This window comes from Poromitra crassiceps (genome assembly GCF_964638095.1).
Source record: "Poromitra crassiceps genome assembly, chromosome: 1".
NCBI lineage: Eukaryota > Metazoa > Chordata > Actinopteri > Beryciformes > Melamphaidae > Poromitra > Poromitra crassiceps.
The window spans coordinates 11,646,229-11,673,916 of NC_139623.1; the positions used below are offsets into that span (position 1 = coordinate 11,646,229).

Sequence of the window (27,688 nt, forward strand, 5' to 3'; positions counted from 1 at the left end):
AAACACCACATGGAAAAGGGCTTTGAACTTTGAAGTAACTAGTAACTTTGAAGTAACTAAGTACGAATAGAAAGGCAGTTAAGTGAATCACATTACGTATGTTGAATGCCAATCAGCAATGTGTCAGCTTTAAAAACAAGTCTAATAACAATCACCATTTTTGTATGTGAGTTTTCAGAGCAACGTGAGGCAACTAACAGTTCCAAAGAGGCCAAATCTGGGGCAGACCATGGGCAGTGTTTCCCCTACATCTAATAAATTGCCCCAGGCTGATCCATAAAAATATTACTATTATTATTATTATTATTATTATTATTAGAGGAAAGGCTCCCCCTGCCCCCCCCCCCCCCTCCCCCACCGGTCCGTCTACATCAGCCAACACTCCATGCAGCTCACACACACTGAAGCCAACCTGCCAATCAGATCACAGCGAGGAAGATACAGAACGGGCCGAGGAACCAGAGGTCCCCCTCACCCCCAAACCGTATCTTCCAGAGAGCAGAAGCAGGAAGGCAATGAGAGGAAGGATGGAGGGAGGAGGACAGTGGATGGGATATAGCATCAGTCCAAGCTACTACAAGGTGTGCTCACGTACTTTCCTTATTCTCTCTCTCTTGCTCTGTCACATACACACACGCTTTCATGCCCAGTCAATCTCTCTCTCTCTCTCTCTCTCTCTCTCTCTCTCTCTCTCTCTCTCACTCACACACACATACACACTCACGCAATCTCTCTCTTTCTCTGTCTCACTCTGTTCATCCAGGCAGGCACTATGTTCCACCAGATCATTACCTGCTTGTTAAGCCAATGCCAGAGCTTGGGGAGGAGACAAAGAGACATTGGGAATTATTAGTGGAAAGATGTGTGCAGCAGTCATCACATGTACCCGGGACAGGGTACTCACCGGCCAGGTGACGGATAGATGGAAAAAATCCACCTGCCAGGCAGATTTTTTTATCGGCCAAAATAATATATCACATTTTTGTCACATATACGTCAGGGATTACGCTAGGCATTTTTTTCAGGCGCCCAATGCAGCCGGGAACTTTCCGAATATTTACCGGCCACTATTAAACAAAGGGCATTATAAGATAATAGTTTAAAGAATCCATTTATTTCTCTATAGTGTATTCTTTATAGCTTCTATAGTTGATCTTTATTCCAGTGTTCTTAAGAGGCAGATTTTGCAGCAACAACATTTAATTGGTCGGCATTCAACAGGCACGTCATTCTCGGTAAGGACGCTTTCGTTATTGAAACAGACAACATGCAGCACGCTCCTACTGTAGCCTATCTATCTGCATTTGCAGACACTCATGAACCCATATCTTCTGGACATTGCCTTGATGAAAAAACAACGCAGCTAAAATTAATAAGTGCGACAGTGTCAGTGCAGACAGCGCACAACTTGAATCTCCAGCAATATCCTACGCACCTTAATCTCTCCCACTCCACACCTGGCACCTGCGTCAGCCCTCCTGCACTCGCTCTCGGCTCCCATTTGACTTAATTTGTGGTAATTTTGATTCACCTCCTCATTATACGAGTGTCGGCAACAAGCGCGAGCGATTGATTCATTGATTGCAATGTTATCACACTAGTGAACCCCACGTGGTGCGAACTGTTATCACACTAGTGAACCCCACATGGTGTGAACTGTTATCACACTAGTGAACCCCACATGGTGTGAACTGTTATCACACTAGTGAACCCCACATGGTGCGAACTGTTATCACACTAGTGAACCCCACGTGGTGTGAACTGTTATCACACTAGTGAACCTCACGTGGTGTGAACTGTTATCACACTAGTGAACCCCACGTGGTGTGAACTGTTATCACACTAGTGAACCCCACATGGTGTGAACTGTTATCACACTAGTGAACCCCACATGGTGCGAACTGTTATCACACTAGTGAACCCCACGTGGTGTGAACTGTTATCACACTAGTGAACCTCACGTGGTGTGAACTGTTATCACACTAGTGAACCCCACGTGGTGTGAACTGTTATCACACTAGTGAACCCCACATGGTGTGAACTGTTATCACACTAGTGAACCCCACATGGTGTGAACTGTTATCACACTAGTGAACCCCACATGGTGCGAACTGTTATCACACTAGTGAACCCCACGTGGTGTGAACTGTTATCACACTAGTGAACCTCACGTGGTGTGAACTGTTATCACACTAGTGAACCCCACATGGTGTGAACTGTTATCACACTAGTGAACCCCACATGGTGTGAACTGTTATCACACTAGTGAACCCCACGTGGTGCGAACTGTTATCACACTAGTGAACCCCACATGGTGCGAACTGTTATCACACTAGTGAACCCCACGTGGTGCGAACTGTTATCACACTAGTGAACCCCACATGGTGTGAACTGTTATCACACTAGTGAACCCCACATGGTGTGAACTGTTATCACACTAGTGAACCCCACGTGGTGCGAACTGTTATCACACTAGTGAACCCCACATGGTGTGAACTGTTATCACACTAGTGAACCCCACATGGTGTGAACTGTTATCACACTAGTGAACCCCACATGGTGTGAACTGTTATCACACTAGTGAACCCCACGTGGTGCGAACTGTTATCACACTAGTGAACCCCACATGGTGCGAACTGTTATCACACTAGTGAACCCCACATGGTGCGAACTGTTATCACACTAGTGAACCCCACATGGTGTGAACTGTTATCACACTAGTGAACCCCACATGGTGCGAACTGTTATCACACTAGTGAACCCCACATGGTGCGAACTGTTATCACACTAGTGAACCCCACGTGGTGTGAACTGTTATCACACTAGTGAACCTCACGTGGTGTGAACTGTTATCACACTAGTGAACCCCACATGGTGTGAACTGTTATCACACTAGTGAACCCCACATGGTGTGAACTGTTATCACACTAGTGAACCCCACATGGTGTGAACTGTTATCACACTAGTGAACCCCACATGGTGTGAACTGTTATCACACTAGTGAACCCCACATGGTGTGAACTGTTATCACACTAGTGAACCCCACATGGTGCGAACTGTTATCACACTAGTGAACCCCACGTGGTGTGAACTGTTATCACACTAGTGAACCCCACGTGGTGCGAACTGTTATCACACTAGTGAACCCCACGTGGTGCGAACTGTTATCACACTAGTGAACCCCACGTGGTGCGAACTGTTATCACACTAGTGAACCCCACGTGGTGCGAACTGTTATCACACTAGTGAACCCCACGTGGTGTGAACTGTTATCACACTAGTGAACCCCACATGGTGCGAACTGTTATCACACTAGTGAACCCCACGTGGTGTGAACTGTTATCACACTAGTGAACCCCACATGGTGTGAACTGTTATCACACTAGTGAACCCCACATGGTGTGAACTGTTATCACACTAGTGAACCCCACGTGGTGCGAACTGTTATCACACTAGTGAACCCCACGTGGTGTGAACTGTTATCACACTAGTGAACCCCACATGGTGTGAACTGTTATCACACTAGTGAACCCCACATGGTGCGAACTGTTATCACACTAGTGAACCCCACATGGTGTGAACTGTTATCACACTAGTGAACCCCACGTGGTGCGAACTGTTATCACACTAGTGAACCCCACGTGGTGCGAACTGTTATCACACTAGTGAACCCCACGTGGTGCGAACTGTTATCACACTAGTGAACCCCACATGGTGTGAACTGTTATCACACTAGTGAACCCCACGTGGTGCGAACTGTTATCACACTAGTGAACCCCACGTGGTCTGAACTGTTATCACACTAGTGAACCCCACATGGTGTGAACTGTTATCACACTAGTGAACCCCACATGGTGCGAACTGTTATCACACTAGTGAACCCCACGTGGTGCGAACTGTTATCACACTAGTGAACCCCACGTGGTGCGAACTGTTATCACACTAGTGAACCCCACGTGGTGCGAACTGTTATCACACTAGTGAACCCCACATGGTGCGAACTGTTATCACACTAGTGAACCCCACGTGGTGCGAACTGTTATCACACTAGTGAACCCCACGTGGTGCGAACGGCTAGAACTAGTAGCACTAACAATAAGTCAGCGGAGCTAACTAACTCAACGAGTGATGTGTTCACATTTTGAAGCATGGAGTTTGGTCTTTTGACCATAGCCATGTTGTTTTGTTGTTTTAGCCAGGCAGAGCAGAGGCCTGCTATTGACTGTATAAACAGGTGAGTTATATACAAATTCATCCCGTACATTTGTCATCAACGGGGAAGTTAGCGATCGAGACCAAAGGTGTTTTTTGAAGCAGGCTGTGAACATGTTTTCCTCTATAGTTGCAGGTTGGCACCCCCGTGTTACCTCCGGCTTGGTTGGGCGTAAATACAGGCACGAGTGGCTGAGTCTGCGGGTGGGAAGCCGGAATGAGGGTATGTGTCGTGGCCGCTGCACTAGCGCCTCCTCTGGTCGGTCGGGGCGCCTGTTCGGGGTGGAAGGGAACTGTTGGGAATAGCGTGATCCTCCCACGTGCTGTCAGGTAAAAAGAAGCAGCTGGCAACTGCACATGTATCGGAGGAAGCACGTGTGTGTCTACGCCTACGGCTCTCCCCAGATCGGCAGAGGGGAATTGGCTAAGTACAATTGGGGAGAAAATGGGGACAGGGGGGGGGGGGGAAATCTCTGTAAATTTGGCCATTTTAACATGGGGGTCTATGGCAGCGGTTCTCAAATGGGGGTCCGGATACCCCCAGGGGTCCGTGGCACTTTGCCAGGGGATCCGCAAAATGTTTTCAGGGGGAAAAAAATATTGTGTGCAAAAGCTCCAGTTCAACGAAAATATTTTATGCTTTAAATCTAAAATGGTTAATGGATTACATTCTAATCTAACAACCTTCAATTTAAATGTCAAGCACGTTAAACAATTCAAAGTTGGAAACAATTAAGCTTAGCCCAAAATCACAAATCAGAATGAGGGGGTCCCCGGTATATTTTCTATCTTGTAAGGGGCCCTTGGCTGAAAAACATTTGAGAACCTCTGCTCTATGGGAATTGACTCGCCTTTGGAGCCAGCCACAAGTGGCCATTGAAGGAACTGCTTTTGGCACATCTGTGTTGGCTGCTTCAGCATTCATTGACCAAAAAGGATGTGCCAGTGGAAGAGAAAACTGTGTGTGTGTGTGTGTGTGTGTGTGTGTGTGTGTGTGTGTGTGTGTGTGTGTGTGTGTGTGTGTCTGTGTGTGTGTGTGTGTGTGTGTGTGTGTGTGTGTGTGTGTGTGTGTGTGTGTGTGAGGAAGTGTCAAATGGAGGGCAGGAGGAATAAGGACACTGGCTGCTTCAGTGTGAGGCGTTACCTTGGTATCGATGCGGAGCATGAACTGAGCGAGGCCTTTGATTGGTCCAGGCAGCAGGGCCTCCTCTCGCTGGCGTCCAAACTCCTCCAGCCCCGCCCACCACGTGGCCAGTGTCCGCATGGCAAAGCTCTTCACCCCAAAGTGCACCACTAGCTTCTTCATCACCCACACTACAGCACAAATACAGCATGGGCCTAAGTCAGGTGGAAGGTCTGTGAGGAAGTGTGTGGCTATTGTGTGTGTGTGTGTGTGTGTGTGTGTGTGTGTGTGTGTGTGTGTGTGTGTGTGTTACCAGCCACAGGGATAGGCAGCAGCTGTAGGATCCAGAGGTTGAGCCAGACCTGAACCAGTACTATGGCCCAGACGAGCAGCACAAAGTAGATATCACTGGCCTTGTGGGAGCTCCTCTCTCTCTGGAAGAGGCCAGCGGCCATCCCAGGTGTGACGGGGATGGAAGTGGGACCCACAGACTCCACACCGTCTGAGAGGGGAGGAGGGAGGCAGGCAGGGAGAGAGACACACACAGACAGAGAGAGAGAGAGGGGAGGAGGGAGGCAGGCAGGGAGAGAGACACACACAGACAGAGAGAGAGAGAGGGGAGGAGGGAGGCAGGCAGGGAGAGAGACACACAGACAGAGAGAGAGGGGAGGGGAGGAGGGAGGCGGGCAGGGAGAGAGACACACAGACAGAGAGAGAGAGAGGGGAGGAGGGAGGCGGGCAGGGAGAGAGACACACAGACAGAGAGAGAGAGAGGGGAGGAGGGAGGCAGGCAGGGAGAGAGAGACACACACAGACAGAGAGAGAGGGGAGGGGAGGAGGGAGGCGGGCAGGGAGAGAGAGACACACACAGACAGAGAGAGAGAGAGGGGAGGAGGGAGGCGGGCAGGGAGAGAGAGACACACACAGACAGAGAGAGAGAGAGGGGAGGAGGGAGGCGGGCAGGGAGAGAGAGACACACACAGACAGAGAGAGAGAGAGGGGAGGAGGGAGGTGGGCAGGGAGAGAGACACACACAGACAGAGAGAGAGAGAGGGGAGGAGGGAGGTGGGCAGGGAGAGAGAGACACACAGACAGAGAGAGAGAGAGGGGAGGAGGGAGGTGGGCAGGGAGAGAGAGACACACACAGACAGAGAGAGAGGGGAGGGGAGGAGGGAGGAGGGCAGGGAGAGAGACACACAGACAGAGAGAGAGAGAGGGGAGGAGGGAGGTGGGCAGGGAGAGAGACACACACAGACAGAGAGAGAGAGAGGGGAGGAGGGAGGTGGGCAGGGAGAGAGACACACACAGACAGAGAGAGAGAGAGGGGAGGAGGGAGGTGGGCAGGGAGAGAGACACACAGAGAGAGAGAGAGAGGGGAGGAGGGAGGTGGGCAGGGAGAGACACACACAGACAGAGAGAGAGAGGGGAGGAGGGAGGTGGGCAGGGAGAGAGACACACACAGACAGAGAGAGAGAGGGGAGGAGGGAGGTGGGCAGGGAGAGAGACACACACAGACAGAGAGAGAGAGAGGGGAGGAGGGAGGCGGGCAGGGAGAGAGACACACACAGACAGAGAGAGAGAGAGGGGAGGAGGGAGGCAGGCAGGGAGAGAGACACACACAGACAGAGAGAGAGAGAGGGGAGGAGGGCAGGGAGAGAGACACACACAGACAGAGAGAGAGAGAGGGGAGGAGGGAGGCGGGCAGGGAGAGAGACACACACAGACAGAGAGAGAGAGAGGGGAGGAGGGAGGAGGGCAGGGAGAGAGACACACAGACAGAGAGAGAGAGAGGGGAGGAGGGAGGCGGGCAGGGAGAGAGACACACACAGACAGAGAGAGAGAGAGGGGAGGAGGGAGGAGGGCAGGGAGAGAGACACACACAGACAGAGAGAGAGAGAGGGGAGGAGGGAGGCGGGCAGGGAGAGAGACACACACAGACAGAGAGAGAGAGAGGGGAGGAGGGAGGAGGGCAGGGAGAGAGACACACAGACAGAGAGAGAGAGAGGGGAGGAGGGAGGTGGGCAGGGAGAGAGAGACACACAGACAGAGAGAGAGAGAGGGGAGGAGGGAGGTGGGCAGGGAGAGAGACACACACAGACAGAGAGAGAGAGAGGGGAGGAGGGAGGTGGGCAGGGAGAGAGACACACACAGACAGAGAGAGAGAGAGGGGAGGAGGGAGGCGGGCAGGGAGAGAGACACACAGACAGAGAGAGAGAGAGGGGAGGAGGGAGGCAGGCAGGGAGAGAGAGACACACACAGACAGAGAGAGAGGGGAGGGGAGGAGGGAGGCGGGCAGGGAGAGAGAGACACACACAGACAGAGAGAGAGAGAGGGGAGGAGGGAGGCGGGCAGGGAGAGAGAGACACACACAGACAGAGAGAGAGAGAGGGGAGGAGGGAGGCGGGCAGGGAGAGAGAGACACACACAGACAGAGAGAGAGAGAGGGGAGGAGGGAGGTGGGCAGGGAGAGAGACACACACAGACAGAGAGAGAGAGAGGGGAGGAGGGAGGTGGGCAGGGAGAGAGAGACACACAGACAGAGAGAGAGAGAGGGGAGGAGGGAGGTGGGCAGGGAGAGAGAGACACACACAGACAGAGAGAGAGAGAGGGGAGGAGGGAGGAGGGCAGGGAGAGAGACACACAGACAGAGAGAGAGAGAGGGGAGGAGGGAGGTGGGCAGGGAGAGAGACACACACAGACAGAGAGAGAGAGAGGGGAGGAGGGAGGTGGGCAGGGAGAGAGACACACACAGACAGAGAGAGAGAGAGGGGAGGAGGGAGGTGGGCAGGGAGAGAGACACACAGAGAGAGAGAGAGAGGGGAGGAGGGAGGTGGGCAGGGAGAGACACACACAGACAGAGAGAGAGAGGGGAGGAGGGAGGTGGGCAGGGAGAGAGACACACACAGACAGAGAGAGAGAGGGGAGGAGGGAGGTGGGCAGGGAGAGAGACACACACAGACAGAGAGAGAGAGAGGGGAGGAGGGAGGCGGGCAGGGAGAGAGACACACACAGACAGAGAGAGAGAGAGGGGAGGAGGGAGGCAGGCAGGGAGAGAGACACACACAGACAGAGAGAGAGAGAGGGGAGGAGGGAGGAGGGCAGGGAGAGAGACACACACAGACAGAGAGAGAGAGAGGGGAGGAGGGAGGCGGGCAGGGAGAGAGACACACACAGACAGAGAGAGAGAGAGGGGAGGAGGGAGGAGGGCAGGGAGAGAGACACACAGACAGAGAGAGAGAGAGGGGAGGAGGGAGGCGGGCAGGGAGAGAGACACACACAGACAGAGAGAGAGAGAGGGGAGGAGGGAGGAGGGCAGGGAGAGAGACACACACAGACAGAGAGAGAGAGAGGGGAGGAGGGAGGCGGGCAGGGAGAGAGACACACACAGACAGAGAGAGAGAGAGGGGAGGAGGGAGGAGGGCAGGGAGAGAGACACACAGACAGAGAGAGAGAGAGGGGAGGAGGGAGGTGGGCAGGGAGAGAGAGACACACAGACAGAGAGAGAGAGAGGGGAGGAGGGAGGTGGGCAGGGAGAGAGACACACACAGACAGAGAGAGAGAGAGGGGAGGAGGGAGGTGGGCAGGGAGAGAGACACACACAGACAGAGAGAGAGAGAGGGGAGGAGGGAGGCGGGCAGGGAGAGAGACACACACAGACAGAGAGAGAGAGGGGAGGAGGGAGGTGGGCAGGGAGAGAGACACACAGAGAGAGAGAGAGAGGGGAGGAGGGAGGTGGGCAGGGAGAGACACACACAGACAGAGAGAGAGAGGGGAGGAGGGAGGTGGGCAGGGAGAGAGACACACACAGACAGAGAGAGAGAGGGGAGGAGGGAGGTGGGCAGGGAGAGAGATACACAGACACAGAGAGGGGAGGAGGGAGGTGGGCAGGGAGAGAGAGACACACACAGACAGAGAGAGAGAGAGGGGAGGAGGGAGGTGGGCAGGGAGAGAGAGACACACACAGACAGAGAGAGAGAGAGGGGAGGAGGGAGGCGGGCAGGGAGAGAGAGACACACACAGACAGAGAGAGAGAGAGGGGAGGAGGGAGGCGGGCAGGGAGAGAGACACACAGACAGAGAGAGAGGGGAGGAGGGAGGTGGGCAGGGAGAGAGACACACACACAGACAGAGAGAGAGAGAGGGGAGGAGGGAGGTGGGCAGGGAGAGAGAGACACACACAGACAGAGAGAGAGGGGAGGAGGGAGGTGGGCAGGGAGAGAGACACACACAGACAGAGAGAGAGAGAGGGGAGGATGGAGGTGGGCAGGGAGAGAGAGACACAGACAGAGAGAGAGAGGGGAGGAGGGAGGTGGGCAGGGAGAGAGACACACAGACAGAGAGAGAGAGGGGAGGAGGGAGGTGGGCAGGGAGAGAGACACACAGACAGAGAGAGAGGTGAGGAGGGAGGTGGGCAGGGAGAGAGACACACACAGACAGAGAGAGAGAGGAGGAGGGAGGTGGGCAGGGAGAGAGACACACAGACAGACAGAGAGAGAGAGGAGGAGGGAGATGGGCAGGGAGAGAGACACACAGACAGAGAGAGAGAGAGGGGAGGAGGGAGGTGGGCAGGGAGAGAGACACACAGACAGAGAGAGAGGTGAGGAGGGAGATGGGCAGGGAGAGAGACACACACAGACAGAGAGAGAGAGAGGTGAGGAGGGAGGTGGGCAGGGAGAGAGACACACACAGACAGAGAGAGAGGGGAGGAGGGAGGTGGGCAGGGAGAGAGACACACACAGACAGAGAGAGAGAGAGAGAGGGGAGGAGGGAGGTGGGCAGGGAGAGAGACACACACAGACAGAGAGAGAGAGAGGTGAGGAGGGAGGTGGGCAGGGAGAGAGACACACACAGACAGAGAGAGAGAGAGGGGAGGAGGGAGGTGGGCAGGGAGAGAGACACACACAGACAGAGAGAGAGAGAGGTGAGGAGGGAGGTGGGCAGGGAGAGAGACACACACAGACAGAGAGAGAGAGAGGTGAGGAGGGAGGTGGGCAGGGAGAGAGACACACACAGACAGAGAGAGAGGGGAGGAGGGAGGTGGGCAGGGAGAGAGACACACACAGACAGAGAGAGAGAGAGGGGAGGAGGGAGGTGGGCAGGGAGAGAGACACACAGACAGAGAGAGAGAGAGAGAGGGGAGGAGGGAGGTGGGCAGGGAGAGAGACACACACAGACAGAGAGAGAGGTGAGGAGGGAGGTGGGCAGGGAGAGAGAGACACACAGACAGAGAGAGAGAGAGAGGGGAGGAGGGAGGTGGGCAGGGAGAGAGAGACACACACAGACAGAGAGAGAGAGAGAGGGGAGGAGGGAGGTGGGCAGGGAGAGAGACACACACAGAGAGAGAGAGAGAGAGAGAGGGGAGGAGGGAGGTGGGCAGGGAGAGAGACACACACAGACAGAGAGAGAGGTGAGGAGGGAGGTGGGCAGGGAGAGAGAGACACACAGACAGAGAGAGAGAGAGAGGGGAGGAGGGAGGTGGGCAGGGAGAGAGAGACACACACAGACAGAGAGAGAGAGAGAGGGGAGGAGGGAGGTGGGCAGGGAGAGAGACACACACAGAGAGAGAGAGAGAGAGAGGGGAGGAGGGAGGTGGGCAGGGAGAGAGAGGGAGGTGGGCAGGGAGAGAGACACACAGAGAGAGAGAGAGAGGGGAGGAGGGAGAGAGACACACAGACAGAGAGAGAGGTGAGGAGGGAGGTGGGCAGGGAGAGAGACACACACAGACAGAGAGAGAGAGGGGAGGAGGGAGGTGGGCAGGGAGAGAGACACACACAGACAGAGAGAGAGAGAGGTGATGGCTCTAGTCTGGAGCTGTGCTTGTAAGTCATTAGTGCTGTCTAATAAGCAGAGGTGTCTGACCTGCATTTGAGTTTCCGTTGCTTTCAGTTTTCATTCTCAAGCTGCTACAGGAGATGGCCATGTAGATCGTGTTAGCAGCAAATGACAACACCTGCCCCGACAACTCTCCTGGGGAGAGAAAGGAGAGAGACAGAGAAGTCACATACTGTAGACTGTAAAAGCAGTGAGTGAGGGGCACTTTACACCAGGACGGTTTCCTGTGGTGACGGGGAATTATTGTATCGTTAGTGCCTCCCTTTTAGACGGCAACGGCGAATTTGGGCTTAGGAAACGACACATTTTGAAACCACCTTCCAGAGTCAAATTCTTTGAGACGCCCCCCGCTGATCGTTCCATGTAATCGCTTTGAGACGGCACATTTCAGAAACTCTGACGTGCCTGCACATGCGACACACGCGATTACGCCATAGCCGTGCGCGAGTAGGCAACCATTTTCAAAATAAAAATGTCAGTATGAATGAAGTTTGGCAACATTCAGAATTAAGCTACACTGCGGCCAACTTCAGTTACATGTTCATAATGTTACTGCTGCGAGGAGCCGACGCCTGTACCCGGTCGGCATTTAACGTTAGTTACAAAAGCATGTCGACAGTGTTTTCTCATTGCCAGTAGCCTACAGTAGGGTTTGACAGATAGCACACTCAGCGCTCCCGGTCCTCGCTGCTCGTTAAAGATTTCCAATAGGCGTTATTCTGATAAACTGGTCACATATATGTTACATTCTCACCCGACAAATATTAAAACTTAAAACAGTTTGGGTTTTTTTTTTAGCTTGAAAACAGCTTTTTGGCAAGTCTAAATGACTGCGGTAGGCGTACTCTACTTCCGTGTTTAAAACCGGAAAGACGATTACGAAATGACATCATGCAGAAGCGTCCTTGTATAAGAATAAGGTGATCACACTGCCACCTAGCGACCTGGCATGTACATTACGGCGTTTTAAAAATTCAACAGCGCTCATGTAAACAGGGAGAAGGTGTGAAGGAAAAGGTGTGGAGGAAAATATGTCAGATCTGAGTGCTATGTACCGTAAATTCCGGACTATAAGCCGCGGCTTTTTTCCCGTTTTTTGGCCTTTTTTGGCCCCTGCGGCTTATATAACGGTGCGGCTTATCTATGGATTTTTTCCAAAAAAAAAAAGAAATCTCTCTTTTTTAGCACTCTTTCTAACTATAAATCCACTTCTGTTTTAATTTCCTCTCTTGCCCTCTTTTAACAACATAACATAACATAACATAACACAACACAGGTAAGCAGAAAGAAAAAGACGAAGCAATCACCGCCATGAATGAGGAAATGACTCACCTGCTGGAGGCTGGAGATACACGGCTTGGGCTAAACTTTTACTCCGTGAAACACTATCGATTAAGTCCGACATCGCTCAGAGGTTTGAGCAGCTTGAAAACAAGTTTGAAAACGTGCAGAAGTCCATCCACTCACTCACTAAAGAAAATAATGCAACCGTGAACAGAGTTTCTAATGCGGAAAAGCGCATCAGCGCACTGGAGGACAAAAACAACACAGTGAGTCCGAAAGTGGATAAAATGCAAAAACATCGAAACGCTGCACACGCAGGTTGATGACTTAATCAGCAGGGTTAAAAGAAATAACATTCGCCTGATCAATGTAAAAGAGGGAGCTGAGATTGGTGACATGGACGCTTTCGTGGCAAAATCCTGTGTTACATCCTGGACCTGAAGGAAGGCGAGAAACCACCAGAGGTGGACAGGGCACACCGGGCGCCTCGGCCACGTCCAGACCCCGGCCTGCCACCGAGGGCCATCTTCATCTGCCTACTCCGCTGGCCCGACCGTCAACTCATCCTCCAGGCTGCGGGGAAGAAGCCCCTCACCTGGGAGGGTACGCGCTTTTTCGTCCGGCAGGACCTCTCCGCGTTGGTGCAACAGAAACGCGCAACATACAACAGCATCATCGAAAAGGTTAAAGTCAATGGATATCGCTTTGGCGTACTGTACCCAGCGAGACTCGTCATAACCATTGATGGACAGCGGCGGAACAAGAGCTCAAAGTGAAACTGCCGAATATCTTTTGAGTTGGACTGGTCAATAGTACTGTGAGTAACTAAAATAAAAAAATAAAAAACGGAATTCTCTCTTCTTTAGCACTCTTTCTAACTATAAATCCACTTCTGTTTTAATTTCCTCTCTTGCCCTCTTTTCACCACACCGCGGACACTGTGTGCACTGTAAAAAAAACAAAAAATACCATTAAAACACCCGCGGCTTATAGTCCGGTGCGGCTTATATAAGAAAAAAATAGTCAACTTTGAAGGTGCGGCTTATACACCGGTGCGCCTTATAGTCCGGAATTTACGGTAGTCTAAAAAATACTCAAGATGTCAAATATGTTTACAATGGAAACAGCTGTCAGATCTGAGTGCTATGTAGGGCTGGGTCGGTTTGAAAATTTTAAAACCGGTTCGATATTGCCGTCTAAACCGGATCGAACCGGTATACCGATTTTTTTTCTAATTAAATTTTCTTTTTTTTTTAAGCAGGGCTCCCGAGTGTGGCCCATAACTGTCTGTAGTGCAACTTCAGTCCACCTGATAGCGATAATACACCTCTAAGCTGGTATTGTCAACCAGCAATGATACTGAATAAAAAGAAGCAGGACACCTGTGTAATAGGCATGGGTCAGTTTGAACATTTTGAAACCGGTTCGATATTCCCCAAAAAAACGTATCAAAGCGGCTGCAGTTGGTGGCGATAATGCACCTCTAAGCTGGTATGCTGCCAACCAGCACGAACACTGAATACAAATAAGCAGAACCTTTTAACTGTAACAACACACTGTTTTTATTTCTCATAACTATTCAGCTTAACTTTTCTTCAAACATCAACATAATAAACAAAATAAGACTTTTGCCTACTAGTGCAACTTGAGAAGAGGCTAATACGAACAATAGTGCAATCAGAATGGACTGGCAAAAACAAACAAAAAAAAAAAAAAATTTTTTTTTTTTTTAGGTTTTTTCGGTTCGCACGTGATCAAACCGGTTTGGGCTCGTACACCGAACCGAACCGGTAAAACCGGAAATCGACCCGTGCCTAGTGCTATGTAGTCTAAAAAAGACTCAAGATGTCAAATATGTGTACAATGGAAACAGCTGTCAGATCTGAGTGCTGTGTACAACCGCACTGGAAGTGGGGAGCTGCCGGGGCTGCAGCCCCCTCTGGTGGCGGCCTCAGCCCCTGCACCTTCCTGACGCAGCCCCCCCCCCCGCCACCAGCCCCACCCTCATTTGGCGAAACTTCAGTGACTGTGTCACAGGCATCTCTCTCTCTCTCTCTCTCTCTCACTCCCCTCATTTCCCCGTGGGTGCTCTGCTCTGGGCTCTAGGCTGTGGCTGGGCGGGGTCGAGTCACTTTACATTGATTTGATAGCAAACTCCACCCACCCGAGGCCCGCTGGCGGCCCCGGGTTACAAAACGAGTTGATCAAAACATAGCCCAACATAGCCCAATCTGATTGGCTGCATGAGTCAGTGCACTCTATGTGACCCTGCTGACGTAGTGAGTAAACACACTTGCGCATTGAGCGGTATCAGAGAGAGAGTGACAGACTGACACATCTCAACACAAGTAGCCAAAACAAAATGAGGAGATTTTTGATCACAAAACCTAGTGCGTTTTCCACCACCACCAGTGCAACCGTGACGAGTAGCCTACGACTTCCAGTTCCAGGTGAGGTGTAGTAGTGTATGTTAATGTTGGTTAAAACTTTTGATCTCTCAATCAATGTGTCTGTGTGGGTCGGTCGCTGATGCTGACGCTGTTCATGTTCTATGTTGCTGAGATGAGTGTGGTTTACAGCATGCTTCGGTCGCTTGTTCCTATTCTGTCGAACTGAAGTGGTGTGTGAAGTGTGTGTGTGTGTGTGTAGGTCGCTGTTAAATCTCCTATGGTGCGTTTGCGTCACTACAGCTTTATCGCTTTATCGGGGGATGGGTTGGGCGACGGGCATGCGCAAGCATGGGCACGCACTGGCACAGACATAAATCGGCGCCCCTGATTCCATTCAAGTTTTAAGACAATGTGCAATACAAGTGCCAACTTCACGCAGCATTCTCGCACAAGGCCGCACCGCGCAGCGCACTTTGCGTGTGCTCGCACCTCGCACGTGCACGCGCACGGACCTCACACGTGCACGCGCAAAGTGCTCGGCGCGGCGCGGCGCGCAGCCCCCCTCGTGGGAGATAGCTTCCCGCGCGTCTGGCTGTGTAGTCTAAAAAAGACTCAAGATGTCAAATATGTTTACAATGGAAACAGCTGTAAGATCTTAGTGCTATGTAGTCTAAAAAATACTCAAGATGTCAAATATGTTTACAATGGAAACAGCTGTAAGATCTTAGTGCTATGTAGTCTAAAAAATACTCAAGATGTCAAATATGTTTACAATGGAAACAGCTGTAAGATCTTAGTGCTATGTAGTCTAAAAAATACTCAAGATGTCAAATATGTTTACAATGGAAACAGCTGTAAGATCTTAGTGCTATGTAGTCTAAAAAATACTCAAGATGTCAAATATGTTTACAATGGAAACAGCTGTAAGATCTTAGTGCTATGTAGTCTAAAAAATACTCAAGATGTCAAATATGTTTACAATGGAAACAGCTGTAAGATCTTAGTGCTATGTAGTCTAAAAAATACTCAAGATGTCAAATATGTTTACAATGGAAATAGTTATTGTCAGATCTGAGTGTTGTGTAGTCTACAAGACTCAACATGTCAAAATAAGCTAAAACCAGCAGTTCCTGTCAGGAATCTTACTGCTGTGTAGTCTCTGTCAAATAAGTTAAGCCAAGCAGTTCTTGTCAAACATACAAACAGGAATACTGGATGGGTTGTGTCTAAATCACATATTAGTTTCAAGTTACGGCATGACAAAATGTGTGCGGCCCTCGGCAACAATCTGGGTTTCTCATGAGGCCCCCCAGGAAAAATAATTGCCCACCCCTGCTGCTGCTGCTGCAGACTGTAAAAGCAGAGAGTAAGATAGACAGAGAAGTCACATACTGTAGACGAGTGATACTCAACTTGCGGCCGAGTGCAGAGTGGCCCCCCCCCGACCATTTTCTAATTCACAATTGAAAACTAATGTTAAATAAAGTTTGACTGAGCTGCAGCTAAAATGTCAAATATGGCTGTCTGCGCGCTGCCCAGCAGAGGTGTAGTGCTATCTAGAGAAGTGGGGGAACGCACCTATATGGGGAACACCCGCACATGCACAGGTCCCATGTGCATTTCTTTTGCGCTTTGTTTTGTTTTCCCCTGCAGTCGCGCGCAGTACAGATTAGGACACAACGAATACATGGACGGTAGCCAGCTGGTTTTGTCTGTTTGATGTTGTTCGCTGACAACAAGACAGATTATTGCCAATTCTGGCAGCAGCAGAGGTTGAGGATCCCTCTGGGATGAGAAAAGGTAGCACGAATGGAAAAGACGAGCAGCGCGCTTTTCCTCCAAATGTTCAACTTTCTCATCTTAAAACGCCCAGAGCGCTCCGCCAAAAAAACGAGACGCCACCGGCGTTTAAACGCCAGGTGCGTTCCTTGAAAGAAGAGCACGTTTAGCACGTCCTCCTTACATAGAGAATGAATTGCAGAAAGGTGCTGGCAGCTCCAAAAAGGCTTTGGTGTGAATGTCCCCTAAGGCGTCCACACTCCCCACAGGGTCTTCCCATACTCTGATGGCCCCGGCACAAGGAGGGTCAGGCTGGCCACTTCTGAATGAGGTAACCCTTCTGGGCTAATGCTGGGTACTGTCAAATACAACTCAATATAAGCTAAGTGCTGTGTAAGCTTGAGGACACAGCTAGCTAAATTAGAATAAAGGCCATTAGCTCTCATTTTCCACTGCTGTGTTTGAAGAAGGATGTTAGCTTAGCTGGCCAACGACGACTCTTTCCTGTGCTCGTTCATGATCAATTACTTCATTATCAATGGGCTTACTAACCCTCCTGCACTTTATCAATGGGCTTACTAACCCTCCTGCACTTTACTAACCCTCCTGCACTTTATCAATGGGCTTACTAACCCTCCTGCACTTTACTAACCCTCCTGCACTTTATCAATGGGCTTACTAACCCTCCTGCACTTTACTAACCCTCCTGCACTTTACTAACCCTCCTGCACTTTACTAACCCTCCTGCACTTTACTAACCCTCCTGCACTTTATCAATGGGCTTACTAACCCTCCTGCACTTTACTAACCCTCCTGCACTTTATCAATGGGCTTACTAACCCTCCTGCACTTTACTAACCCTCCTCCTGCACTTTACTAACCCTCCTGCACTTTACTAACCCTCCTGCACTTTACTAACCCTCCTGCACTTTATCAATGGGCTTACTAACCCTCCTGCACTTTATCAATGGGCTTACTAACCCTCCTGCACTTTATCAATGGGCTTACTAACCCTCCTGCACTTTATCAATGGGCTTACTAACCCTCCTGCACTTTACTAACCCTCCTGCACTTTATCAATGGGCTTACTAACCCTCCTGCACTTTACTAACCCTCCTGCACTTTATCAATGGGCTTACTAACCCTCCTGCACTTTACTAACCCTCCTGCACTTTATCAATGGGCTTACTAACCCTCCTGCACTTTACTAACCCTCCTGCACTTTATCAATGGGCTTACTAACCCTCCTGCACTTTACTAACCCTCCTGCACTTTACTAACCCTCCTGCACTTTACTAACCCTCCTGCACTTTACTAACCCTCCTGCACTTTACTAACCCTCCTGCACTTTACTAACCCTCCTGCTCTTTACTAACCCTCCTGCACTTTACTAACCCTCCTGCACTTTTCACCACTCACCACTCTTCCTACCATGTACAGTATGTGTGGTTGGCCGGGAGTAAGGGTTCTTAATGTGGCAAATCGAAGTGTGTGTGTGTGTGTGTGTGTGTGTGTGTGTGTGTGTGTGTGTGTGTGTGTGTGTGTGTGTGTGTGCGTGCGTGTGCGTGTGTCTGTCCATACATCCTCACCTTTGCCAGGGACTGGTGGTTTCTCTTGGGAGCCCACGATGAGGAGTATAACCACAACCACAAATATGGGCACTCTCCACGAGCCGGTCAGAGACACTAAACACACAGAGAGACAACATTTTGAGTCCGCTGCCCCCCCCCCCCCCTGAGGGGTCCACCCCCCCCACCCCCCGAAGGGTCCACCCCCCCTGAGGGGTCCACCCCCCCCCCCTCCCCTGAGGGGTCCACCCCCCCCCCCCTGAGGGGTCCACCCCCCCCCGAGGGGTCCACCTAGATTCTTAGAGCTCCGTCACATTTAGCATTTGAGGCCTAAAGGTTGACACCTCGTAGGGCATCTCAAGCATACTATAAATACAGGGAGACTGCATCATCTGGCCATATAACTCAGAAAGAGATAGTGTGTGTGTGTGTGTGTGTGTGTGCGCGTGCGTGCGTGTGCATGTGTGTGTGTGTGTGTGTGCGTGTGTGTGCGTGCGTGTGCATGTGGAACTTGAAGTGGAACGTTGGCCTTTTCATAGCTAGAAAAGCATTTTACATTTAAGCTTTAAGCTTACATTACATTTATGCTGTACCAACTTAGGCCTTGTTTAGATGACAACGGTCTCTGCATAAAACGGCAAACTGTGTCGTTGCATTCCTGCCTTAGATTTCTTGTTCATACACAGTGTTTGTGATAACGATTTGCATGCAGAATGAAGCTGCAAAACACTCAGGCCAGTGTCAAGTGAGCCAGAATAAAATGGAAACTTCTGGTTAAAACCTTCACAATAATGGCAATTAAATAGCCTTATTGATTCATGTTGCAACGTTTTTTTGTGTGTGATCCGAAAATACACAGAACACATAGAACACAGACAATTTAAAGTCAATTTTAACCCGTAGTGAGTAGGGGTGTGCCGATTAATCGTTTTTTAGATGCATCGCGATGAGTCACGTGACGATTAAAATCGATTCACAATGTTCGATTATCGATTTGCAAAAAATTGGGGGGGGGGGGGAGAAAAAATAATGTTTTTTTGCTTCTTTTTTTTTTGCTTTATTTGCAAAAAATACGGTATTTCGCCCGGAAAGCAGTTCCTTAACTGTAAAACGAGACCAAAACCGAAGTACTGGAAACTGGAATCACTGAAGAAAGCATGCAGGGTGGCTGTAACATGTGATGCGTGGACTTCAGTCGCAACTGAAGATAATGGAGGTACATTTGTTTGTTTACTTTAATCAATGGATACTGACAAATATACCTTGCTTAAAAAAAATCCTGTTTGGTGAAAAAGATGCATCGAAAATCGTGATTAACCCTTGTACCCTGCTATCTTTTTATAACTCATCTTATTGTTGGTCCAAGCGACTACCCAACATATGAATAATTAATAAGATTATTATTAATTTCTTTCCAAACATTTTTTTTATATTTTTTTTATTCATTGGTAACTTCATCCCTCATTATGTGTACCAACATTTCATACTTAGTCAGAACTTTAACCCCTCAAATGCCAGTGTCCAGTAGTACTGTAAGTACAGTAAAAGTACAGTAAAAACACAATTTCCCATAAATTTTTGTTCCCATAAATGCAAAGTGGATTTTTCAAGGGGGGGATTTCATAGCCTGGGATAGGTCAAAGATTGGCAGCAACATTCAGTATACAATGTAATTTCTATCTGTAAATTCAGATTACTTTTGTAATCAGATTACTCATTGTAATCAGATTACTTTTGTAATCAGATTACTTTTGTAATCAGATTATCATCAGTGATGTCGTAAGATGTTTTTGGTCACTAATGATGTCACTGATGACATTCATAGACATTGTGACATCATCAGTGGTTTTCATATTTACTGCATGATTTGAGCCAAAAAAGCAAAAAGTGCCTGTTTAGGACTTCCAGACTTTTTCCCCAAAAAACACAAATGAGCTTTAGTCCAGCATCTATCCTGGTCTAAAGGCTTCAAATTAGTAGTGTGCACTGTAAAATTCTGCTTTTGAATATTTTCCCATGTTCGGCATACAGATCAATTTCCTGTACATTTCATGAAAACTGCATGTAATTGGTTGTTGTGCCAAAACTGGGGGAATAGGGGGAAATAGCGAAACACAATAGAAACTAGTAATTACAAGCCTTGACTCAAGGTGAGATGTGTAACATCAGGGAAATAATCTTTTTTGGGGAAAAAAGCTGGAGGTCCTAAAAAAAGTGTTGTTTTTGTTCAAAATTAACATTGAAAACAATGGGAAAACTATGCAATGGACTTTGAGGCCATGTAATTCCCCCAAATTTTCAGCCAACCACAAAATTCTATTTCAAGGTCAAATTTCAAGGTGTTTGGTCCAGGATGATAGAATAAAAACATAATGTGAGTGCATTTTTTTTTTCAATGGCTGGAGGTCCCAAAAAAGTATGTTATAATGGAAGTCAATGAGAATTTGCGGTCCATGCAACAACCGCCAACAGTAAACCTGTGAGTATTTTCGCTACAGGAGGCCACGAAGTGTTCTAACATGGTGAGAGGGAGACTTTTGTAAAACACACAGAAAAAAAGACCTGAGCACACTTTTAGCCTCAGACCACCAAAAATGTCAAAACCCCATCCGCGCGAGTGTTAAAACGAGCCAACCGTTGGACTAACAGGGTACAAGGGTTAACCCTTGTACCCTGTTAGTCCTGTCCAATGTTCAATCCAATCCAATTATGACCAAAGCAGCAGGAGAACAAAGTAATACAAGAATAAAAATCGAGTGACGCAAGACACAACAAACACAACCAACACTTGTAATACAAGTATTACAAGGGTGGAGCAGTATGAACTTCATTCATACTGACATTTTTATTTTGAAAATGGTTGCCTACTAGCGCACGGCTATGGCGTAATCGCGTGTGTCGCGTGTGCAGGCACGTCAGAGTTTCTGAAATGTGCCGTTTCAAAGCGATTACATGGAATGATCAGCGGGGGGGCGTCTCAAAGAATTTGACTCTGGAAGGTGGTTTCAAAATGTGTCGTTTCCTAAGCCCAAATTCGCCGTTGCCGTCTAAAAGGGAGGCACTAACGATACAATAACTCCCCGTCACCACAGGAAACCGTCCTGGTGTAAAGTGCCCCTCACTCACTGCTTTTTTTTTTTTTTTTTTTTTTTTTTTTTTTTTTTTTTTTTTTTTTTTTTTTTTTTTTTTTGGAATTATGATTTTTTTTTTTTTTTTGATGATTATGATGATTATTTTTGGTTATTATTATTATCCAATCCAATTATGTCCAATGTTGTTCATTGTCCTGTCCTGTTTTGTGTCCTGTTAGTCTGTTGTAGAATAATCGTAATAATCGTTTAATAATCGAATCGTAGCACCCTTAATCGTAATCGAATCGAATCGTGAGGTGCCTAAGGTGGCACACCCCTAGTAGTGAGTCGACAGTGCTGTTTTTTATTTCCCCCGTTATGAATGACTTTCTCTGTAAACAGGGACTTAGACATGATTTGAAGATTTGGTCAAAAAGGGAGAGTCTAGATATATTAATTGCCGGCATGCCTCCCTTTAACCAGCTTGTCTCAGCAGGCTGTGGAGGCCTCCGCACCAGTGCACCCCCCCCACCCCCACCCCCCCCCCCCCCCCCCCCACTCACCCAGGTAGAAGAGCAGGACGGCCCACACAGGAACAGACAGAGCCCTGAGGTAGCACTCAGTACTGGGGCTCCACTTAAAGGCTACTGCCAGCATATAGCCCACCACCGCTGTGCACACCTGGAGCAAGGGAGAGAGAAGTGAGAGTGTGACACTAAAGGTGCGTTCACACCGACCTATTCAAGTTTTTCGCTGGCATCGAGTTTACATACTAAGTCAATGCAAACGAGCGATTGAGCGTATATTCGTCCGGGGAGAAAAATCGCTGGGCGTTCCGAGCGACAGAGCGAAAATTCGCTCGTCGCCCGAGATGAAATATCCCAACTCACGGGAAATTTCGCTGGCAACAGTCGCTCGCTGTTCAACGCTGATTGGCTGCCGTGTGAGAGTGAGTCAAGGATCACACAGGCTTGGAACAAACCGCTGGTTTATTGTGTGGCAACAAACCGCATTGACCGCTGATTGACAGGCTGACAGCTGACATGAAGTGAAGTCTGTACTACCGGTATAGAGCTTGCGTTAGGAGGAGCACGCTGATAGGCTTAGCTTGTAAACAACTACGGTGGCTCGTAGTGGACAAACATCCCAGGAATCCGAGGTGTCGGAAATTGCAACAATTTTGTCTCCTCTATTATTAAGTATACTGGAGATTAATAGGCTATAAAATGACTTCCTTTGTGTATATGATTATGCTTACAGAGAAGTATACGTGTTTGCAGGCTGCAGAATGTAGGCTTCCTGTGCAGCTGCAAGTGGAGATAAATATCTCGGTGTGAACACAGCTTAAGATAAAAGGGAAAGAGATATGATGATGTATATACTGTAGGTCAGATAAGGGGAGATATTGAAAAGTCAAGGGTTTCTGTTATATTTCATTTCAAAATTCCTTTTTTTTGGACTGTGTTAAAACAATTGGTATGTTGTGTCTGCTACTGGCTGGGTAAAATGACAAGCCCATATCAGTCTATAGCTGAAGATGATTTCTCAGTTTTCCGTTTTAGTAGTCAAAAGTAATTCTCAACTTTTCCAGACCTGCGTAGGAAGCAGCCTGTTAATCAATATGAACGGTCTGCAATCTGTTCTAGATTCAGCACAACAGCTTCAGCCCAACTGCTTAGTAATTCAGTCATGTAATGTGATTTATGTAATGTGATGCCCCCGTGTGCAATCAAGTGTTTAGCACCAAGGCCTTCTCCGGTTGTGCTGCACACAAAGACGTCTTTATATGTCATTTAAAACAGCGTGTCCTCCGTGCTATTTATGGAGAAGGGCCATGTTTCAGTCTACTTCTGCATTTAGAGATGACCGACCGGCTGTCTGGGGAAGAACATTAATGTGACTAGCCTCTCGTCAAAAAGCATGGCTGTACTTAACCCACTCAGATCCCTGATAAGATACTGATCAACTTGATCAGATACGCCCCTGAAATGTGAGGAAATGAGATAAGCTCACATACATACAAGCTAATGCTTATTCTTAGAAAAATACTTTCTGCGCTGAGGTTAACAGAATGGAAGGGATCTTGTTCTAGGAAATGCAATTCATGCATACTGAGCAAAAATATAAACGCAACACTTTTGATTGTGCTCCCATTTTTCACGAGTTGAAATAAAAGATTTAGGACTTTTTCTATGGCGTACATGAAAGGCTGACTTCTCTCAAATTCTGTTCATACATTTGTTTCAATCTGTTATTGAGCAGCACCTGACAGGTGTGGCATTTCCAAATGCTGATTAAACACCATGATTATTGCGCGTGCCTTGGACTGGTCACAATAAAAGGCCACTCTAAAATGTGCAGTTTTATCACAACACAATGACAGTGACACAGATGTCACAAGTTGTGAGGGAGCGTGCGATTTGCATGCTGACTGCAAGAATGTCCACCAGAGCTGTTTCCCATGAACTGAATGTTCATTTCAATTTGAAGTTCATGAAACTTGTGAGCTCATGGTTGTGGTTACAACATGTGAAGCCCAGGGCACACCTGTGCAATAATCATGCTGTTTAAGCAGTATCTTGACAGTATGTCACACCTGTCAGGTGTTATTTGGTTACACCTGTGTTTACCAGTGCTTATTGGTTACACCTGTTTACCCTGCTTTGACACACAACATGGCTGCTGTTAAAAGGGTCTATTTAGTCACATTAGAGCCACTGAGCCCCATTTGATAAGACCTAAATCTGAGAATATTTTTTTATTGTTAGATGGTTGTGTCCAGAATCACATGACTATTTGTAGCCTATTGTAGGTAGATGGATAACAGATAACTACCCCTGTATTATCTAATTGTGTTATGATAATGCTCGTCAATTTGCTGGAGACCCCCCTGGAACCTCCTCAAGGACTCCTGGTGGTCCCCGGACCGCACGTTGAGAAGCGCTGTTTTCGAGCATGTTTGGGCTGACCCACGTCATCACCTCGCCCAGACAGAGGACACAACAATAAATATAACCCGCTGTCATGACAGAGTGGGCGTGGCCAGCGGCCACTGCCCACTCACTCACAGTGCGCCTACTCACCCACACGGCGTGGAAGCAATCAAGCGCGGCCCCGATGATCCAACAGACGTGCCCGAGCATCACCTGCATGCCGATGATGCTCCAGAACATGGAGAGAAAGTAGAGCAGCGGCGCGCCCGCCCCGATCACCAGCAGCACCGTGAGCCTCTCCAGAACCAGCCTGCCCATGGCGTCCACGCTGCGGTTCAAACACCACACCGGGACCAGCAGGGTCCCCAGCACCACGGGCGTCCCGGTGTCCTGTAGACCGCTGAGCCACGCGCGGCCGAGCCGGGCCAGGGAGTGCTTAAACGGGTGGAGGAAAGTGCCACACAGCACCGCCCAGAGCAGCGGGCGGAGGAAGGCCTCCAGGATGAAGTAAACTAGCACAGCCGCTGCGCAGCAGATAGCCACCATGACCATCGCCCCGGTGTTGTAGAAGGCCTGCTTGATGTTCTTGTCGAATTTGAGGGAAGAAGGCTGGCTGAACAGCTGGCTCACCATGCCTACAGCCGGCTGGACGCTCTCGGAGAAGGAGACGTAGTGCGGCCGGGGAGTGTGCCGGGGAGTGTGCTGCTCCGGCTGCCCCACTGCGTCCTCCTCGTCCGCCATCTTCCCCGATAATATACTCGCGACTCCGCCTCGCGCTCCCGGCGTCCAGGTCCAGGCAAAGTGTCACGCGGGGGAAACGGGGAAAATATGTGACGTAACTCCGACGAAACGGCAAGATGGGTCATGTAGTTTAAATGAATATGTGCTGAACAGCGGCTGTAGTGTACATTTTAAAAACTGCGACAGTTCACAACTTTAACACGACATCGACATGCATATATTATACATCAAACTCTTGAACTACTTCTGCTCTCACTCAGAATGTCAAAATATAAGCGATGTCATGTATAGTCTTTGAGATATTTACATTTGTTTGGCACAACTCTTAACTGGTGCGCTTCCAGGGGATTTGCGGTGATTTGTTGTGATTCCTCATATTGAAAACTTTCAAAATTATAAATTGGCACACTAATATTTTAGAATGTATTCCAAGTACTGTCCATGATTCCAATCCAATTGTTTAGCAGACCCCAAAGGTGTCTGTCTTGTTTGTGTGTTTGTTGATTTCTTTGTTTTCACTTATAGCAGCAAGTCCTCAAAAAAGGCTTTAGTTTTCGAGATACCCCTACCAGAACAAAACACAACAATGATTTTTCGGTAACCCTTTATTTTACAGGTACCCCAGTTACATAACTATTTGTAATTACACATGAACACCAAATGTAATTACACAGTAATTACCAATAGTTATAAATGAAGTTCATATGTAGTTACATTGTAACAGACCTGTAAAATGGAGTGAGTCTGTTCAACTGTAGTTCATATGTAGTTACATTGTAACAGACCTGTACAATGGAGTGAGTCTGTTCAACTGTAGTTCATTATGTAATTACATGGAACGGGACCTGTAAAGTGGAGTCAATCTGTTCAACTGTAGTTCATATGTAGTTACATGGTACCGTACCTGTAAAGTGGAGTGAGTCTATTCAACTGTAGGTCATATGTAGTTACATGGTACTGGACCTGTAAAGTGGAGTGAGTCTATTCAACTGTAGTTCATATGTAGTTACATGGTACCGTACCTGTAAAGTGTGAGTGAGTCTATTCAACTGTAGGTCATATGTAGTTACATGGTACCGGACCTGTAAAGTGGAGTGAGTCTATTCAACTGTAGTTCATATGTAGTTACATGGTACCGGACCTGTAAAGTGGAGTGAGTCTATTCAACTGTAGGTCATATGTAGTTACATGGTACCGGACCTGTAAAGTGGAGTTAGTATATTCAACTGTAGTTCATATGTAGTTACATGGTACCGGATCTGTAAAGTGGAGTGAGTCTATTTAACTGTAGTTCATATGTGGTTATATGGTACCGGACCTGTAAAGAAGCTCCCGGCTGGGACAGAGATTGCTAAAACCCAGTGGTGGATTCGAACCACTGAACTTCTGATTGCAAAAAAAGCGGCTTTAACCACTCAGCCACGAGGGCTTTCTGAATTTCATGGTGGAGTTTGAGAGGATAACTGTATGTCAGTCAGATGTAGTTGTCACTTCATAGCTTTGTTATTATAAACAGAGACTTGGGGAAAATATTGATTGTTATAATATTGAAAATATTTATTTTTAGTTGTAGATATGATTTTGTCCAGAATTCCCATACAAAATTAAAATAAAAGTATTGTAGGTATAGAGGTAACAGTGAATCTATAATCAAAATAGCCATTCTTCTACATTCTAATTGTTAGCTTATTGTAAATGAGTCATTTTCCCCATCAATTTCTCAATTAGTTGGGGATCCAGTCGAAGCCCCTGTGGTCACCAGACCCCTGGATCATCTCTCCCCAAAGTCTACCCCCTCCCCCCAAGTCTATAAACCCCCCCGATGTGAAGCATAAGGGGGAACTCCCCCCAATTTGCTAAATAAATTGTATGCACTGTGCTCTAGAAACATTTATTTATATATATATATATATATATATATATATATATTTTTTTTTAAATACATTCTAATCATTTTCTGAATTGAGGTGGACATAGTCACATGAGCCATTTACAGCTCGTGTGTGTGTGGGGGGGGGGAGTCTGGCACAGTCACACTGCAGAAATGCCGTGCACTGCGCACCGCAGATATCTGTAGCACCGAGACCACAACCACCGCTACTGCAATAACAGGAAATGGACATGAGGGCACTGCCATCTTTTCTTTCCCTTCAGACTTTGAAAGTTATGGTTATAGTTTGTGAGTGTGTGTGTGTGTGTGTGTGTGACCTCAGTCTCTCGTCTGACACTTTTCGTAAGACACCTGTCTGGCACAGTCACACTGCAGAAATGCATTCATATTAATCAATATTGCCTGTCTTTCAAGCTACAACTAACAAAGTATCAAAAAAGATTCCCAAGCCTCTGTTTATAATAACAAAGCTATGAAGTGGCAACTACATCTGACTGACATACAGTTATCCTCCCAAACTTCACTAAGAAAGTTGGAAAGCCCTCGTGGCTGAGTGGTTAAAGCCACTTGCTTTGCAATCTGAAGTTCAGTGGTTTGAATCCACCACTTGGTTTTAGCAATCTCTGTCCCAGCCCGGAGCTTCTTTACAGGTCCGGTACCATAACTACATATGAACTACAGTTAAATAGACTCACTCCACTTTACAGGTCCGGTATCATGTAACTACATATGAACTACAGTTGAATAGACTCACTCCACTTTACAGGTCCATTACCATGTAACTACATATGAACTACAGTTGAACAGACTCACTCCATTTTACAAGGTCTGTTACAATGTAAGTACATATGAACTACAGTTGAAC

At 48.2% G+C, this 27,688-nt stretch overlaps 1 protein-coding gene across 2 annotated transcripts in view; it reads right to left on the reverse strand.

Moving 5' to 3' along the window:
* tmem245 (transmembrane protein 245) overlaps nucleotides 1-25,163 on the reverse strand; it is a 38,895-nt gene extending 13,732 nt beyond the window's left edge. Inside the window, exons 1-7 of one of the 2 annotated variants that reach the window (XM_083637640.1) lie at nucleotides 24,342-25,163; nucleotides 21,822-21,939; nucleotides 18,209-18,304; nucleotides 11,194-11,301; nucleotides 5,649-5,837; nucleotides 5,357-5,526; nucleotides 793-816 (exon numbers count right to left, since the gene is read on the reverse strand). In XM_083637640.1, coding sequence (XP_083493766.1) covers nucleotides 793-816; nucleotides 5,357-5,526; nucleotides 5,649-5,837; nucleotides 11,194-11,301; nucleotides 18,209-18,304; nucleotides 21,822-21,939; nucleotides 24,342-24,932 — 1,296 coding nt within the window. In that variant the 5' untranslated portion in view covers nucleotides 24,933-25,163. The remainder of the gene's footprint in view (nucleotides 1-792; nucleotides 817-5,356; nucleotides 5,527-5,648; nucleotides 5,838-11,193; nucleotides 11,302-18,208; nucleotides 18,305-21,821; nucleotides 21,940-24,341) is intronic. The other variant, XM_083637641.1, reaches the window with a different exon arrangement.
* Nucleotides 25,164-27,688: the final 2,525 nt, after the last annotated feature.